Source organism: Pogoniulus pusillus, chromosome 4, assembly GCF_015220805.1.
Source record: "Pogoniulus pusillus isolate bPogPus1 chromosome 4, bPogPus1.pri, whole genome shotgun sequence".
NCBI classification, from domain to species: Eukaryota; Metazoa; Chordata; class Aves; order Piciformes; family Lybiidae; genus Pogoniulus; species Pogoniulus pusillus.
The window spans coordinates 20,666,925-20,684,520 of NC_087267.1; the positions used below are offsets into that span (position 1 = coordinate 20,666,925).

General features: G+C 43.3%; 1 protein-coding gene across 3 annotated transcripts in view; it reads right to left on the reverse strand.

The window, feature by feature from the left end:
* The window catches only part of DYRK4 (dual specificity tyrosine phosphorylation regulated kinase 4), a 28,081-nt gene extending 10,759 nt beyond the window's left edge, over positions 1 to 17,322 (reverse strand). The window contains exons 1-8 of one of the 3 annotated variants that reach the window (XM_064142338.1): positions 16,966 to 17,322; positions 13,013 to 13,096; positions 10,929 to 11,078; positions 6,855 to 6,990; positions 5,515 to 5,678; positions 4,992 to 5,128; positions 3,869 to 4,009; positions 2,160 to 2,298 (exon numbers count right to left, since the gene is read on the reverse strand). In XM_064142338.1, coding sequence (XP_063998408.1) covers positions 2,160 to 2,298; positions 3,869 to 4,009; positions 4,992 to 5,128; positions 5,515 to 5,678; positions 6,855 to 6,990; positions 10,929 to 11,078; positions 13,013 to 13,096; positions 16,966 to 16,989 — 975 coding nt within the window. In that variant the 5' untranslated portion in view covers positions 16,990 to 17,322. Of the gene's footprint in view, positions 1 to 2,159; positions 2,299 to 3,868; positions 4,010 to 4,991; positions 5,129 to 5,514; positions 5,679 to 6,854; positions 6,991 to 9,953; positions 10,041 to 10,928; positions 11,079 to 13,012; positions 13,097 to 16,965 lie in introns of those variants that run through there. The other 2 variants (XM_064142339.1, XM_064142340.1) reach the window with 2 other exon arrangements.
* Positions 17,323 to 17,596: the final 274 nt, after the last annotated feature.

Here is a 17,596-nt window from a genome sequence, read left to right on the forward strand (position 1 = left end):
GGGTTTACATTTATCTGCATAATAAAAGCTTCAAACTAGAACTTGCTTGGGAATGCATTTGCTAACATGAGTAGGCATCCAAGAGTGCATAATTAGCCAAAGTAGAGGGGAGATTTGTAACCTATTCTGAGGGTTAGCTAGATGAGAACTCTAGTCCCTCATGTGCAATCCAAGCCTGGGGACTGTGCAGCACATGGTGCCATCAAGACACCAGCCAGTGAGAGTGCTTGCTGTGTGAGCAGAATGACCTCCCCAGAACTCTAAGCTGTCAATCTAGTAAAAGGCAAACTGCCATCTGGTGCCACGCTATGATAAATTAACAAGAACCATCCTTTCGTGACCACAGAAAGCCCTGCCCCATGAGCCAGTGGTGCTTCACTGCTCTTCCCTCCATTGCTGTCAATTTTCTCCAGCCTCTCCGTAAGTACAACTCTCTCTACCTCACAGAACTATGATGTAAAGATTTCAGTGAAGTGATCAATGGGAATGATAGGGCACCAGTGGAGTTTTGGCCAGGTACGGATGAGTACAGCAGTGTGTGCCTACAACTCCAGCTTCAGAAGTGATTCTGAAACAGCTGGCCCAGCACTACCTGCACTGATGAGTGCCTATTAGGCCTCTTCTGCAAAGCTGAATTTTATCCTTACTAAAAAATCTAAATCAAGGGTTTCTATTGGTTTCTATACAATCTTCTCCATTTCTCAGCAGAGAGATAGCTAACTTTCTCAACCAGTTTTATAGTGATTTTATGTCAAAGTTTTGAAAGACTGAGCAGCTCCCAGACTGATGCCAAATAACTACAAAGTAGTTCCTAGGGCAATTAGTGGGATCATAAGGAAATGGGGAGAAGGTGCAACTGATGAAAGGCAAGACCGGGATTGACTTACAGTACTCAGGAACTCTTGGCTCTCTTATGGGAAGGGAGACATCTTCTCTTTGCAGCTACCTAGCCCTACAGGCTCATGGTAGGACTGTCTCTAGTCACAATGCATGGCAGTTGATTAACTGCAAAATCAAGTTCTGGGAGCAGGGATAACCTAGAATTAAGTCCAGAAACACTCCATGATGTGCCTAATGCTGAGAAATATCAGGCAAAGGAGTTCCAGGCAACATAAATTTATGAACCTGTGCAATTGTAGAATGAGAACAAAATTCTCTTGCAGTTAAATAACCTATTAGTGAACATTAGTGAGTTCATTTAAACACAGATTGCACTCATCTGGCTTGCCAACCTCATTCCTTGTCAGTGGCTGCCTGGAAGGATATTTCCCATTGGGCTAATCGGTTCTGATGAAGATATTCTGATTATCTTGCAACCTTCACTTCTCACTGTAAATGGGTCTGGCAAAGATGCTGGCAAGATAATAGATACAGGCAATGTGTGACTCTTGAGGCATCTCAGTTAAGATATAGTAAGAAAAATGAGAGCAGAATTTAGTCAGCAGCATTTTTTACTTGAGAGATGGTTTGCTTATTTATTTATTGGTTCATTTGCTACTTTGCAAAAGGTATGAAGAGAAACATTCACCTGAAATGGAAATGTAAAATACTTCAGAATTCTTAGAAAACTGTAGAAAAAGTTAAAATTGGGATTTTAAGGACAGTGGAAGGATGATGGAAGTGTTTCCCCTGGAATGAATCCTTAACAGCTAGAGCAGCAGAAATTGGATCATAGATGTTCCTCCAGAAACAGCTAAGTACACTAAGTACTGTACTATAGAACTGCTTTGTCCTGGTCTCAGCTGGCTACTTAATTTTATAGGCTATGCATATGAAATTAGACAGACTTCACATGATAACCTGAAATGAGCTGTCTTGTGAAGGTCTCCTTGAATTACACAGTCCCTCATACCGAAATACCTAATTTCACAAGTCATTTTTTCCTTTCTCCAAGCAGAATGCCATTGCCTGAATGCAATTCATATTTGCATGTCTTTTAGCAACCAGAAAAATCTCCCATGACATTGCAGTGAATGCACTGAACCAAGGGCAAGAATTCCTCAACTCTAGTGATAATACAGCCTGAGATAAACCACAGCTCCTCTACAAATACCCTAGTGGGTTTTAAGGCTTTCAAAAGCTGCTTTGGATCAGTAAAAAGCAGGATAAAGCTAATATATTCCATACAGAATAACAGGTTGTGAAATGGCTGTACTTACAGGCTTCAGATCACAGTGAATGATTCTTTCCTGGTAGAGCACTTGCAAGCATCTCAGCACACCCTGAGTGAAGTGTCGGATTAAAGACAAACTGAAACCTTGGAAATTGTTCTTTTTGATCAACTCATACAAATTTATTCTGCAAGGGTTGTGGGAGTGGAGGAAGAAGACAGAAGGCAGAAAAGAGATTAGGCAACTTATTTTTAAAGGCATGATTAGCTCACAGTGCGTCGAGTGAGTATGTAGCCTGTCTTCCTACATGAGGGAGGACTCATGCAGGAGAAAATGACTTAGCTATCTCCTTCCTTGAGAATGCTCTTCTGCATGTAATACACACAAACACCTCCCTGAGCCTCCAGATCTAAAGACGACACAATGTCGTCAGCGGACCTGCTTGCTTGCTAAACTCGGTGCTGTATTATGTGCTGTGCTGATTTTCACCAAGAACAACTATCGCTCAGGTCCTGAGAGGAATACATTTTCTCCAGCCTCTTCTCATTCTCACTTGCCTTTTTCTTGGCACCTCAGGCAAATCCTTTTTCTCCAAAGAGTCTTTTAGCAGCAGTAAATCTCTCTAGAGAAATACTCCCATAAATTCACATCTCATGAGTTTTCTATAGCCTTCCAGTCATCATATCTGAGCCCAATCCAGTAGAGCATTAATTGATGTTGCTAACTCCTGTCAAGCTTGGTTAGCAACATGTGAACATAGCCCTGAGACCTTGAGGGCACCACCAGCCTTAACAGCCCTGCCCAGTAGCCTATGATTCCTCCAACCTGCCCACAGTCCAAAATCCCATGTTGAGCCCTCAGGACCATCGGCCCCTGATTCACTGACACCACAGCACAGATAGGCTTCAGTACCCCACAGCCCTGCCTGCACCCCCCCAAGCCATGTCTCACTGTAGCCTTGGTCCAATGCTGTAGTCAAGACTAGGACTGTCCCTGGCTGCCCTTCTCCTGGATGTCAGGCCTTATCCAGACAGACCCAAAGGAGCCTCCATAGCTCCTGGTGCCAGAGGTCTAGGAAGCCCCCAACCTGGACTGTGCCCTAACAAGTACAGAGTGCTTAATGTGTGGTTGTTCTTCAGAGAAGGAAAGGGCCACAGCCATGGTGGCTACTGAAGGGATGAACAAGTATGTCTTAGGCAACATAGTCTCAAGAGTTGTCCTCAGCAGGACCACAAACATCTGCAAGGACGTAAAGAGCTGTAGCTTTCTGCCTTCCTCACTTGTGCATCCACTGGGGAACTATGGGTAGCTTCCATGATTCCAGTTTGACACTCTGATTACAAGGAGGCTGGAGAATAAAATGATTTAGCTTCTCTCAAGTGTCTTCAAAATTCCTAAGATATGTCCTGCAGCACAAGGCACAGAAAACAAAAAGCTATATTTTTCAATTACTTAATATTATTTATATACCCTGAAGCTTACAAGTCCTGAATTCATTCTTTTATTCTTTCTTTTTTGTCAGGGAAGACCTCACTACACGAACAAAAACTAAGGGACAGATTATGTCCTTGTCCTGACTTTTATCACTTCACCTTTGGTGATCAAAGGTTCAGCTATGCAGTCTGTATTTTGACAGGATTCCTTCCTTCTAACGTTAAGACCTGCAAATTCTTCTGAAGGAGACATAAAATTAAAGCCTGGAAGGCACAAGATTTACAACACCTCTTCAGATATGTGTAAAGGAAAATATACTTTACCCCAGCAGTTCAAAGGAAATGCAGAAGTGGTTGCGAAAGTAGAAGTACTCCTTCATGTGGATGATATTGTGAGTGTCGTCTTTGTCCTTCTTCAGGAGAGCATCAAGGATCTTCACTTCTACCAAAGCCTGGCTATGAAATCTGCAATGTTACATGACACAGGAATGATAATATTGACTCAGCTCTTTTGCCACTCCAAACAAGCACCAAAAATCTTCATTTAATCTTAATGTGTGGGACAATGATTAAAAATGTACTATTGGTCTCTACTAGCTACTGCAAGTTTGCCTCTTTACAATTGTTCCCTAGTCTAGATATCCTGGCTTTCAGAACATGGTAAGTGTGGGTATTTGGACATCCCTGAAAAAATGTTTTCATGCATAAGTTTCAAATGAGCACCCAGTCTAAAACTCTAGAGCCTTTCAACTTCAGAAGAGTGCTCTCCTTGACTTGAACAGGACCATCTTTCACACCTACTGCTGTAAGGCAGGCAGTACTGAAGGGCTTCTTTACATTTAGCATTCGCGGATGAGGAAAGTGAAGAGCTAAAACTGTTGCTGTATTTAATAGCATCATTCTCATCTGCTTTGTTGACCCTGGTTCAAGCTAAACTCAACTTGAAATCTGAAAATCATTCACATTCTATCCCACCAGCTGCAGGGAGTGATAAGGGTTTAGAGTGAAATATCCACCAGATGAATTCCTGGCTTTGAGGACTGTGTCACCAACAGGACTTAGGTGACCCTGCTCGGGCTTGATGATCTTTAGAAGCTCCTTCTAATCCCTACCTTTCTGTGATTCTGTATGAATATAGACTCTCAGGTCTCAATTGTGTGTGGTGTAAGAGATACAAAGACCTCTTTATCCTTTTAAGTCAAGAACAACAATGCCTACTTACATAGACAACTCCTCCACTGGGTCAGGCCAGTTCTGAGTTCCTGACGCCACGTTTCCTCTTTGTTTTCCCTGTCTCTAATGAAAGCTTGAAGCTCAGGCAGTTTGATTTTGTTTTCTTCACGCTATCCCAGAATGTCACTGGCTATAGAACAAGAAGCTGATTGCTTGTTTTACAGTCAGGTTTAAAGAAGCTGATTGGCTTTAAACAAATCAACAGATGTCTCACCTTTTCTTATTCCTTATTATTTTCAATGCCACTAATTCATTGGTTTTATGATCCAAGCATTTAGCCACTTGCCCAAACGACCCTTTCCCAATGACCTCCAACACTTCATATCGGTATGCAATATGGTCATGTAAAACCTTCAAAAGAAAACAAATAATTCAGATTCAAACAGTAAGACAAAGATCAGGCCTTAATTTATTTTGTCTGTGTGTTTGCTGGCTAGGAGAGATGCTGGGCTGGTAGCAAGTGGAGTCTACACGAAATAAGGGTGACAGAGAAAAGAAGAGGCATACGCTTCGTTAATCCACCTACCTTGCATCAGTCCTGAATGAGGTGCAAAGTAGGTCTCTCTATAGGATTCTCTTCTGAGCTTTAAAGTGATTGGTACAGGTTTTCACAGTGTGACTATTAATCTTCTAGAAACAAGAGTTTTTTTCCCCCTCACACAGATCACTTAAGAGCTGGCAGATAGTCACTACAAACTTACTGAGCTGAGAATGCATACCATAATTTTTCCACTTACCTTTAAGTAGGAACCATGCTCATCATCGTAACAATTATTACTCTGGGTTTCAGGCAAAACTTCAATCTTTTTAGCTTCCAGCCCCAGAAACCACAGCTCTGCATAATTGAAAATTTCTTTTTGCTCATAGACTGTTAACTGGTTTCTAAAATATTTCAAGGCTTCTAAATCAGAAAACAAGAATATAAAAAAATGGGGAAAAAAATCAATCAATCAATCAGTCAAATGGCAGAAAGCGAATGGCAAATTGCTTTTACAATGGAATGTTTGACTGTCAAATGTGCCACACTGGACAGGAAGCTGAAGAGCTGCCTGTTAGAGGCCAGCATTGAAATGATTTTGAACAAATTTATGTTTCTTGTTTCTTTTTCTGACTTTCAGAAGTATTCTGTTTAACAAAGCATTTCATCATCCATCAGTTGGACTTTTCAGAGAGCTTGGGTAAAAATTATTTGATCCTGAGCAAAGTTCTGTACCTAGATGTTTTGGAAAATCCCATCTGTCACTTCAGCAAACTTCACAGCTTACATGTTTTATTTATATTGTATGTGGAGGTTAGTTGATTTTAGTGTTGTGGTTATAATATGGCAATAAGGTTTAGGTAATCAAAGCTTTCAAGCACTTGGATTTTTTTACTGGTAGAAAATGTCAAGCTCTGATGCATGTTAGGAATTAAATGGGACCCAGATCTGCTCTTCTCCTGGTGTTGATTCTTCCTTCACAGAAACATTTCAGCTACTCTCACACCTCTGCTTATATAACTTCAACCTAGATAAATAATCATCCAGCAGCATTACAAACCCATGTGCTCTCTAGGCATGCCTGTGGGTGTTTTGTTGAACAGTGGCACATCTCCATCCACTAATGCAGTGATGCTAAATCATTTCAAAGCAAAAGGCCACTGCATTTCCCTTCCCACCTCCCCCCTCCCCAGATTCTTTGTAAAAATAGATTAACTCCACCCTAAACTTTCTAGACCTGAGAACCTCTCAAATGCAGTTTAGCCCAAATAAACAAAATGTGACCCAGCTGCAAGCAAGTGGGAAAAGTGTTCTGTCACTATAGTAGCTTACTGCTGTCACCTACATGAACTGCCATAACTCTAAGACAAATACACTTCTCTTGTTTATCTTTGTGCTGCTTATTCTCCTACTGCATATATCCTCAAGTGGGATTTGGAGATCACTGAGCTTATCCACCCTCCTGTTCCTCCAAATGGTTTGGTTCTACTTTTCAGTGGCCATTTAGTACGGGACCTCTGGATGCTGAGCATCCTGACTGCATACACTCCTGCAGGCAGCCTGTCACTCCAGCCTTTTTAGCAGTCTCTTCTATTCTACCTGAAGCTGTCATAGGCAGTTTGACACAGATGCTGGTGCTTTCTGGTTCTGATGGTTTTGTCTGGGCTGTGGTATCACTCTCAGGAAGACAGTCTGGAAGGACAAACTGGGAAATACTGCCTGGAGTTCCATTTTCCTGCCAAGGAAAAAGAAATTAATAATAGATTTGTCTTCAGCTGTTTCCATGAACAATCAGCTGAGCTAGAATTATATATATTCAGACTGGAGGTGAGGAGGAAGTTGTTGAGCAGGAGAGTGGTGAGAGCCTGGCACGGGTTGCCCAGGGGAGGTGGTTGAGGCCCCATGACTGGAGGTGTTTAAGGCCAGGCTGGCTGAGGCTGTGGGCAGATTGCTCTAGGGTAGGGTGCCCCTGGGCATGGCAGGGGGGTTGGAACTGGCTGATCCTTGTGGTCCCTTCCAACCCTGACTGATTCTACGATTCTATAAATACAAGCAACAACAAAAATGATACCTAAAATGCTACATTCCCCAAAACAAATCTGCAAAATATTTATTTTGGATATGTTGAGTGATCTTTATATCAGTCTTGTGCAGAGACAGGAGAAATATGCCTGGAGACTATGACACCCTGTTATCCAGAAAGCGAATTCTGCCACGACCACCAGAGGCTATCGGACCACAGAAAGAAAAATCTCTAAATAGGATAAGGAAGTTTATCTTCCAGGTTCTTTCAATACATGGGCTCTCACTGTCTGTAAATGCTACAAATTGCCACGTTCTGACTGAGCTGCTGTAACCTTCATGAGCTAGCAAAAAGGGGCAGGAAGAGCAGGACAATAGGCATTAGCCATTTTGGATTTATGTGTGGGCACATCTGCTGAAGAGTTTTGCCAGAATCCTTAAAACTGCTTGTGCAGCCCACATTGCTGCAGGCACACCACTTGGATCTGCACACATAAGTATTTATAACAGCAACATCAAGATTGAGATGAATGGGGAATGAATGGGCCTGTGTGGGTGCAGAAGCACTAGAAGGAAGAAATGGCAGGTGAGAAGATACATGGATGTCACCTGTATCAACAGATGATCAAGATCATCGTGTCCAGAGAAGGGCAATGAAGCTGGTGAAGGGCCTGGAACACAACTCTGTAAGGAGAGGCTGAAGGAGCTGGGGGTGTGCAGCATGGAGAAGAGGAGGCTCAGGGCTGACCTCATTGCTGTCTACAACTACCTGAAGGGAGGCTGTACCCAGGTGGGGTTGGTCTCCTCTCCCAGACAACCAGCAACAGAAGAAGGGGACATAGTCTCAAGTTGTGCTGGGGGAGGTCTAGTCTGGATGTTAGGAGGAAGTTGTTGGCAGAGAGAGTGATTGGCATTGGAATGGGCTGCCCAGGGAGGTGGTGGAGTCGCCATCCTTGGAGGTGTTGAAGCAAAGCCTGGCTGAGGCACTTAGTGCCATAGTCTAGTTGACTGTCTAGGGCTGGGTGCTAGGTTGGCCTGGATGATCTTGGAGGTCTCTTCCAACCTGGTTGATTCTATGACTCTATGACATGCAGATTCTCAGGGTTCCCAGAATGGGAAAACATAGGACAGACTGCAGAATCAAGCTTTGAAGCAATGATGGAGAGCTGGACATGTAAGAGATAAAATTACAGAAGACAGCATGCAGAGAGGATAACCACGCACTGGAATGATCCACCCAGGGCAGTGGTGGATTTGCCATCCCTGGAAGTAAGGACTGTATGGACCTGGTGGTGCTTAGGAATATGGTTTAGCATTGACCTTTTAGTGCTGGGTCAAGGATAATCATTGAGACCTCTTCCAAATGGATGTATTCTGTGATAAGGATGTCAGGGGCAAGGAGGGGCCAGAACATGTTCCCCACCTCTTCACTGAGGAGAAAAGCCACCCCTAGAGTTAAAGAGTGTGTGGACCTGGTGGTGCTTAGGGACATGGATTAGTGTTGACCTTTCAGTGCTGGGCCAAGGATGATCCTTGAGACCTCTTCCAAATGGATGTTTTCTGTGATAAGGATGTCAGGTGCAAGGAGAGGTCAGGACACGTTCATCTTTTCATTGACGAGAAAAGACTCAGCTGGAAATGATGCATCCACTTCATCCAACATCTGGCTGAACCTAGAGAGAGGAGCTAAGGTTTCTGCAAACATGGGGAAGAACAACTGAGCAAAACTAGGATGCATCTGATAAAGTAGTTCAAGAGAGTCTGCACAAGCAGCTCTGCTAACTAATCAGAGGAGTCTTAATTAGGTACAGAAGCAAAGGGTAATCATTACCTAAAGGCACTGATACTCATGCTTTAACAGTCACCTCAGTATCTGCTGTAGTGGAAGGAGTATTCTGGGAGATTTCTGGGCTGTGTTCTTAATGCAGGTGATCTGGGAGGCACTGCTGGACCTCTTATTCATGTGCAAGAAGCAAGCGGCTGAGGACATGAAGGTCAAGGAAAGGACAGATTTAGCTGCAATGGCCATATGATTGTGGAGTCTAACATCCTCACAGCAGTGAGTGAGACAGCAGAATTACAAACACTAGTCTTCAGGAAAGTAATTTTTTGGCTTGTTTAGGGGTGTCCTTTATCATAGACCCACGGAAGGCTGCCTTGGAGGAAAGGAAATCAGGGAAACTCATTATCTTTGAAGTCAGCCTCCTTGAAGCATGAAAATAGCCCATTCTAACATGCACAAAGTTGAGCAAAGATTGCTGATGGCCATCAAGGATGAAAAGGGAACTCCTGACTGGGTACAAACACAGTAAGAAGCACAAAAAAAGGTAGATGCAGTTGTTGACTATCTGGGGCTATAAACAAGAGATACTACCAGAGTATGCAGGTGTGTTTGGGAAAGTCAAAGCTCAGCTGAAATTGCAGCTAGCAAAGGATATGAAAGTGAATAAGAACAGTTTCTGTGATTCACTCCTGTCATTGTTGCAGCTTTACAAGTGAGCAGGAAGAAGCAGCTAAACAGAGAGGAGCTCAGCCTAAGTAAGGAGGCTCAGTCAGCATCCATAGGTGATGTTAGAGTGAGCATCAATTCTCTATCCTACCTGACCAGGGGGCCACCAGGCCCCCCAGCCTTCGACCCCCTCCACCATTCACCCAGTGTGCACCAAGGGCACACACCAGTGGTGACAGGAGGAGAATCCCTCTGCCCAGTTGGGCATAACTTGGGGCTTCTGCCTTACCTGTGGCCATTAAAAAGGGGAGTGGGCAAGGAAGGCAAAGTGGTCACACCTGGGGTGGGAGGAGGCTCCAACAGAACCCAGGTGCTCTGGGTTTGAGGGGAAAAGAATCGGACAAAATCACAGAATATGAAGGGCTGGAAGGGACTTTAAATGGTCAGTCACTCTTTCTGTGAAGAGCTTGTTCCTGACATCCAGCCTAAACCTCCCCTGGCGCAGCTTCAGACTGTGTCCCCTCATTCTGTCACTGGTTGCCTGGGACACAGGGCAAAAAAGTCTGTGCTGTTGTCCAAAGTTTGAGCCCAGACTGTGGTAACCCCAGAGGTCAGCACAACCTGTGGGTGTATTGTAAGCAGTGATACTGCAATACTGCAGCCACAAAGCAGTTTAGATTGGGAGGCACCTCTTGAAACCATCTACTTCAACCCCAATTATCCTCTGTCCCATAACAGGTGATGGGTAAAGAAACAGTTCTCCTTTGAAATCTCCCTGATACTCTGTGTGATTATAATGTGTGTGAAGGGACTATTATGTAATTATTTTCCCCAGACAAGAGTTTCTTTATTAGACACATTTCTCCCTGGATGTCAGCAAGGCTGGTGACAAACCACATTATTCAGCACCCCATATCTACATCTTTTAGACACCTCCAGAGACAGGGATTCAACCACCTCCCTCTTGAGCCTATTCCAGTGTTTGATAATCCTTTCAGTACTTGACTTTATCGATCTTCTATTTTTTTTCTCTTTAGCTGTGGCTGAAAATAAAAACTGATGCAAATGCTCACACCAAATTATTTCTCTTCCCACACACATACGTATTTGTGAAACTTAGCCACTGACACTCTTTTAGCAGTACTTAGAGAGGAGCTGATCTCCCAGGCAAATACAAGATGTCTAAAAGCTTTGCAACTCACCTGAAGAGAAGGAAGAACATTGTGCAAGCTCTTGTTTGTTATCTGGGGCAGGCTGCTTTCAAGGAGGGGAGGGTTTGCAGTGTCTGTAACCAAACCATTCTTTGCTTGACCTTCCAGATGTGGGAGGGAAAGGACACCACGACTGACTTTCTAGATTGAGAGCATAAGTTAGATATTACATAATGATCTAGAAAGCAATTCTGTGTAACACCTTCCCCAAAAAAAGAGGGATCTGAAACCTTGGGAAACAGGTATGTGGTTCACATCTGACACCTCGTGATGCAATGAAAAGAGCTGCTCTTTGGCAGCTAGCAGTTGTACTAATGGGCAGGAGGAGTTTATCCAGGCACCTTGGCACATTTTAGGGTGTGAAAGTTACCCTGCAAGAATCGCAAGCATCACAGAAGTGACTACGTCAGCTGGAGAGGACTCCCTTCAGTGGGTAAAATACAGGATATGCAGGGTAATAAGCAGGCATGGATTGTAAATGTCAGGCAACATCATTAGCTATTCCCAGGGGTAGAAGAGAAATTGAGCCTGGACTGTTGCCAAACACCAGGGGTGGAAACAGTGGCAGGGTCTTCTCTGTGCTGGTTTGTCACTATTTCCTTACCCCTCGTTTCTAACAGAGATCACTTAGATAGGTCCCTTTGTTGCACTACTCATTAGTGATGGAAAAGCAACCTTTGTGCCAGGTTTACTGCAAAATAAATGATTCAATCAGTTTGAAAACTCCTGGATTATTAACCTCTTCTTTAGCCTTCTCCCCTTTGTTAGTTGAAAAGCATTTCTAGTCATTCTTTAAAGTCAGTCACTGGATGCAGTGGTTTCATGAATGTTAGGAGTTGGATATTAGGAGTTAGAAAGGACCTCCAGAGATCATCAGGTCCAACTCCTCTACCACAGCAGGACCATAGGATCTAGCTCAGGATGCACAGGAATGTGTCCAGACAGGGCTTGAAAGCCTCCAGAGAAGGAGATTCCACTGCCTCTCTGGGCAGCCTGTTCTGGGGCTCTGTGGCCCTTACAGTAGACAAGTTCTTCCTCATGTTGAGCTGGAGCTTCCTGTGCTGTAGTTTACATCCATTGCCCCTTGTCCTATCCCAGGGTGCAACTGAGAAGAGTTTGTGCCCTCTCTCTTGACCCCCAGCCCTCAGATATTTATAAACATTGATTAGATCTCCTTCTCAGGTTTCTGTTCACCAGACCAAAGGTCTCTCAGCCTTTCCTCATAAGGCAGTGCTCCAGCCCCTTCATCATCTTTGTAGCCCTCCCTTGGACTCTCCACAGTAGATCCCTGTCCCTTCTGAACTGGGGGGCACAGAACTGAACACAATGTTTGAACTCCTAACCTTCTTGGATATCTGAACTGAGAAAAATCACACTCCTAGCAGCATAGAAAAGTTTCAGGGCAGACTATTTCTTTGGAAAATAATAATACGTTTGGAAAGAGCTCTGAAATAGATCATCTCTGCACTATCAAATCAAGGTCTGGAGTCTTAAGGCTACAATCTTTGTACACCTATGAAATTTTAGCCATCAGGACAGGGTAGAAATACATTTGTCAACCTTTTGACACAAAGGAGAGGTTTGGTATCTTCTCAAGAAGCAAAGACACAAAGCTTTCAATCCAGACAAATTAATTAAGTGTTCTTTAAAATCTTAGTCTTTAAAACAATGGAACTGAGATTCCAGGGCACTTTCTACCAGAACTTCATGAAACAACAGCATCTAGGCAGAAGTGACTCAAATTCTACTGAACATCTAGCAAAACCAAAATGCTAAATGGGCTACCCAGGGAGGTGTTCAAGCAAAGCCTGGATGAGGCATTTAGTGCCATGGTCTAGTTGACTGGATAGGGCTGGGTGATAGGTTGGACTGGATGAGCTTGGAGGTCTCTTCCAACCTGGCTGAACCTATGATCCTATGATACTATGATTTGGGACACTCATGGAGCTACAGGGGAAACAGAAGAGGGTAGGGAATAAAGGGGCTTCCCTCAGCTCAGGTTCATACATTATAGTGGATCTCTTTCAAAAGAAGCATTCAGGAACATTTCAAAGGCAGATGAAAAAGTGACATACCTGATGGAAGACTCTGTTAGATTCCAGATGATCTCTCTCTTGTACAGTCAATTGGGGCTGAGAAAATGCATCCACGTGGGAAGACTGCCAACAGAAAATGAAGCTCTAATAAAAAACGTTCTGGGGGAAAAAAAATTCTGGGATCTCTGTGTGGTTTCCAAGTTTATTTCTTCTGTGACAACATCAGTGCCAGCACGGTGCATGAGAGGACCACAGAGGCTGCTGAAAATGTGCTATGCTCTTGTTGAGGAACTTCCCCTCCCCACACTATTAAAATTTTATCAGACCAGATGAGATGGATTGGAAGTAAGATGAAGCTGTATTTATGGCAAAGCTAAATTTACAAGCATATAGATACAATATATTTACAAGTATGTACAATTACATACAAATTGGAAAGAATACAGAAATCCAAATTCCCTCCCAGACAAAGAAATTGCCCAGAAGGGGCTCAAAGCTACATTCTCTCTCTCTCCCAGACAGACAAGCAACCAGCAAAACTTACTTTGTTATCTGAAATGTTAGCTGAAGTTAGCGGGAGAGATTAGAGAGTAATGAATAGATCCAGTGCTGAGGAGTGTAGAAGGCAAAAGAAGACAAATTGTTTATGCTTTGGCTTTTTATCCCTTTTAGCAAACCAATTAATGAGTTCTGGGCTCCTCAGTTCAAGAGAAATGTTGAGATACTGGAATGTGTCCAGAGAAGGGTGATAAAGCTGGTGAGGGGCCTGGAGCACAGCTCTGTGAGGAGAGGGTGAGGGAGCTGGGGGTGTACAGCCTGGAGCAGAGGAGGCTCAGGGCTGACCTCATTGCTGTCTACAACTACCTGAAGGGAGGTTGTAGCCAGGTGGGGTTACTCTCTTCTGCCAGGCAACCAGCAACAGAAGAAGGGGACACAATCTCAAGTTGTGCAATCAGGGGAGGTCTAGGCTGGATGTTAGGAGGAAGTTGTTGTCAGAGAGAGTGATTGGCATTGGAATGAGCTGCCCAGGGAGGTGGTGGAGTCGCCATCCCTGGAGGTGTTGAAGCAAAGCCTGGCTGAGGCACTTAGTGCCATGGTCTAGTTGACTGTCTAGGGCTGGGTGCTAGGTTGGCCTGGATGATCTTGGAGGTCTCTTCCAACCTGGTTGATTCTATGATTCTGTGATATCCTTTGCCAAGTGCACCAAACATCCTTGTGGTCACTGCTCTTCAGTGTAAATTTGCATTGACGGCAAACCCAGTGCTAGGATATTTTTAGAGACAAAACACTTCACATGCAGACTACATATCCTGTTTTCAACAAAGAATCACATTAATTACGAAGGTGAGACTGGACCCACATTCCTAACTCTATTAGCTATATCAATCCAGCTTTTAATATAGAATCATAGAATTGTCAGGGCTGGGAGAGACCTCAAAGATCACCGAGTTCCATCCCCTCCTGCCTTGGGCAGGGTCACCTCACACCAGATCAGGTCCATGGGTTTAGTGTGTGGGGTTTTATTCCCATGCTTCATCTATGCTTTACTCCCAGCTAGCTTTATTTTTCAGTTTCTGGGAACTGATGGAAGAGCCATCATTGAGAACCAAAGAAACAGTGGACTTGCCTTCACAGACTGCAGCCTTCACTCCAACATGGTCATTTTATTCTCAGCAGGATCTTTTTAAACGCTGTGCAGTGCTGTTATTATTATTAAATCCAAGTCTCAAACTATGCTGTGTTTACTAATAGAGCATGAACAGTTCATGAAATGTCTTTAAAATTCAGCAAGAACTAAGGAAGCAGGCAAATAAGCTCCAAGCTGTCCTGCCAGTATTTGGAATCTATTTCATTACCATGGGCTGGGGAAAGACTAATAAGATTTTTGAGATGAGAGTTTCTCTTTTTACACTGCAAAAGCAAAATCAGTCCATCAGCCTGAAACTCATAGAATCATAGAATAGAATCAGTTAGGGCTGAAAGGGACCACAAGGATCATCTAGTTCCAACCCTCCTGCCATGGGCAGGGGCACCCTATCCTAGAGCAGGCTGCCCACAGCCTCATCCAGTGAGGTAAACTGTGCCTTTATTTAGTCATGGAAATGTGTGATTTCTTTTGTCTCTCTTTCTCCCAACCCACTTAGTAAGGGTTTACAAGTTTTCAGTGCTGTTTGGGCAACTGATTCAACTCCCTCTGAAATCAATAAATAATCAATCCTCATACTGTTACCTCAAGCAGGTAATCCTTCATCTGTGGAAAAACTGATCTATGCCTACAAGGATCTTACTGGTGGTTGAATGGGGACTTATTTCATAGCATCATAGAATCAAACAGGTTGGGAGAGACCTCCAAGATCATCCAGCCCAACATATCACTCAGCCCTATCCAGTCAACTAGACCTAAGTGCCTCATCCAGTGTTTTCTTGATGGTCTTGATCCAGACAACCCATCAGCTAGCAAAATCCTGCACAACTAGTGTGGGTTCTACAACTGAGCTGTTGTGACTGGTTTAATCCTGGCAGGTGCAATCCAGAGAGAAACTGCAGCGACTGTTACTATTCCACTTGACTCCTGGCTGCCCTACTTACTGAACATTGAGCCTGCCCCGCAGCTCCAATGTTGCACTTCAATCTCAGACTATCATCTCCTGCTATCCCAGCCTTCCAAACCATGCATTACCTTGCTGATTCCAGTTGTCACTCGACAAACAGAACCATGTCCTCATTCACTACCTAATTTGCAGGCTAGAGTTTCAGACACTGAGCACACAGCATCCTGCAAAACCAGAAACCATAACACATCTTCATCATTCTCAAATGCCAGCTTAATTCTTTCTTTCAGTACCCTTTTCACCAGAGGAACCAGAAATGCCTTGAAATTTCAGAAATTACAGCATGCACAGCTTTATAACTCCATATAGACCATACAAGCTGCATTGCCTCCCCATTTACATGGTCACTTTTCTCTCTGTCCTCAATGAAGCCTCAATAAAGCCAAAATAAAGCATGTAGAATACATAGAAAAAAATTACATGGACACTACTTTCTGTCCTCAAAACTCAACCAAGCCTGTAGAATACATAGAGAAAATTTACATGGTCTCTTCTCTTCTGTCCTCAAATCTCAGTAAAGCCTGTAGAATACTAGAGAAAATTTACATGGTCTCCTCTTCTGTCCTCAAAGCTCCATAAAGCCTGTAGAATACATGGAGAAATTTTACATGATCTGTTCTCTATGTTCTCACAACTCCATAAAGCCTCTAGAATGCATAGAGAAAATTATATGGTCACTTCTCTCTCTCCTCAGACCTCCATAATGCCTGTGGACTACAGAGAGAAAATTTACATGTCCTCAAATCTCATTAAAGCCTGTAGAATACATAGAGAGAATTGACTTGGTCACTTCTCTTCTGTCCTCAAAGCTCCATAAAGCCTGTAGACTACAGAGAGAGAATTTACATGGTCACTACTCTCTGTCCCCAGAACTCAACCAAGCCTGCAGAATACATAGAGAGATTTTACATGGTCACTTTTCTCTGTCCTCAAATCTCAGTAAAGCCTGTAGAACACATAGAGAAAATTTACATGGTCGCTACTCTCTGTCCTCAGAACTCAATCCAGCCTGTAAAATACATAGAGAAAATTTACATGGTCACTTCTCTCTATCCTCAAAGCTCCATAAAGCCTGTAGAACACATAGAGAAAATTTACATGGTCACTACTCTCTGTCCTCAGAACTCAGTCCAGCCTGTAAAATACATAGAGAAAATGTACATGGTCACTACTCTCTGTCCTCAGAACTCAATTCAGCCTGTAGAGTACATACAGAAAATTGACATGGTCACTTCTCTCTGTCCTCAAAGCTCCATAAAGCCTGTAGAACACGTAGAGCAAATGCAATGCTGCTGCTAAATCATGCAATATATTAACAAGCCACAGCAAATGGACTCTCACTCACTCAAAACACAGCAGGAACAGAAACGTTTTCCCCACCTTGTCAACTATTTCTGTCAGCATTACTGCAAGAGCTGTTAACTGCAGGATAGAAGTTGTTTATTCCATTCAGAGAATGCATTGCAGGGATCCCACCTTCATCTAGTCAGAGCATAGCAGGATCCCTTTCATCCACAGTAGCCTGATCAGAAAAAAAAATGGATGATGCCTCTGCTTGGCTTCAGATTTAAGTTTTCCTGCCGGAAATATGCCAGTGACTATTAGCTGCTCCTAGTATTCTTTTGGTGGCCATCTGTTCCCTCTCTCAGCCTCCTTCTAGCCAAATATAATTTTCCATATTTGTCATGGCAAGTCAGTAATAAGAAAGACAAATATAACAGGATTGGCTGTTCTCCTTGCCATCTCAGTCTGTTCTTTCTCACTGAGCTCATGTGGTTGTGAAACCACCCAAAAAAAAAAATCATTTGAGCTTGTATTTCTGTCAGGATTTGTCACACTGACCTTGCTATATAGTGAGGAAAAAAGTCTATTCACCCAGACTGCTAGTCTAGAAAATGAATATAAAATAATAAATCCCTCAAAGGGTTGATTTCTCATTGGACGTTATTTATTGAGGACCAAACTATGGCATCTTGCATTGTGGTTCTTCACATCAGTGCAGGGTGAAAGA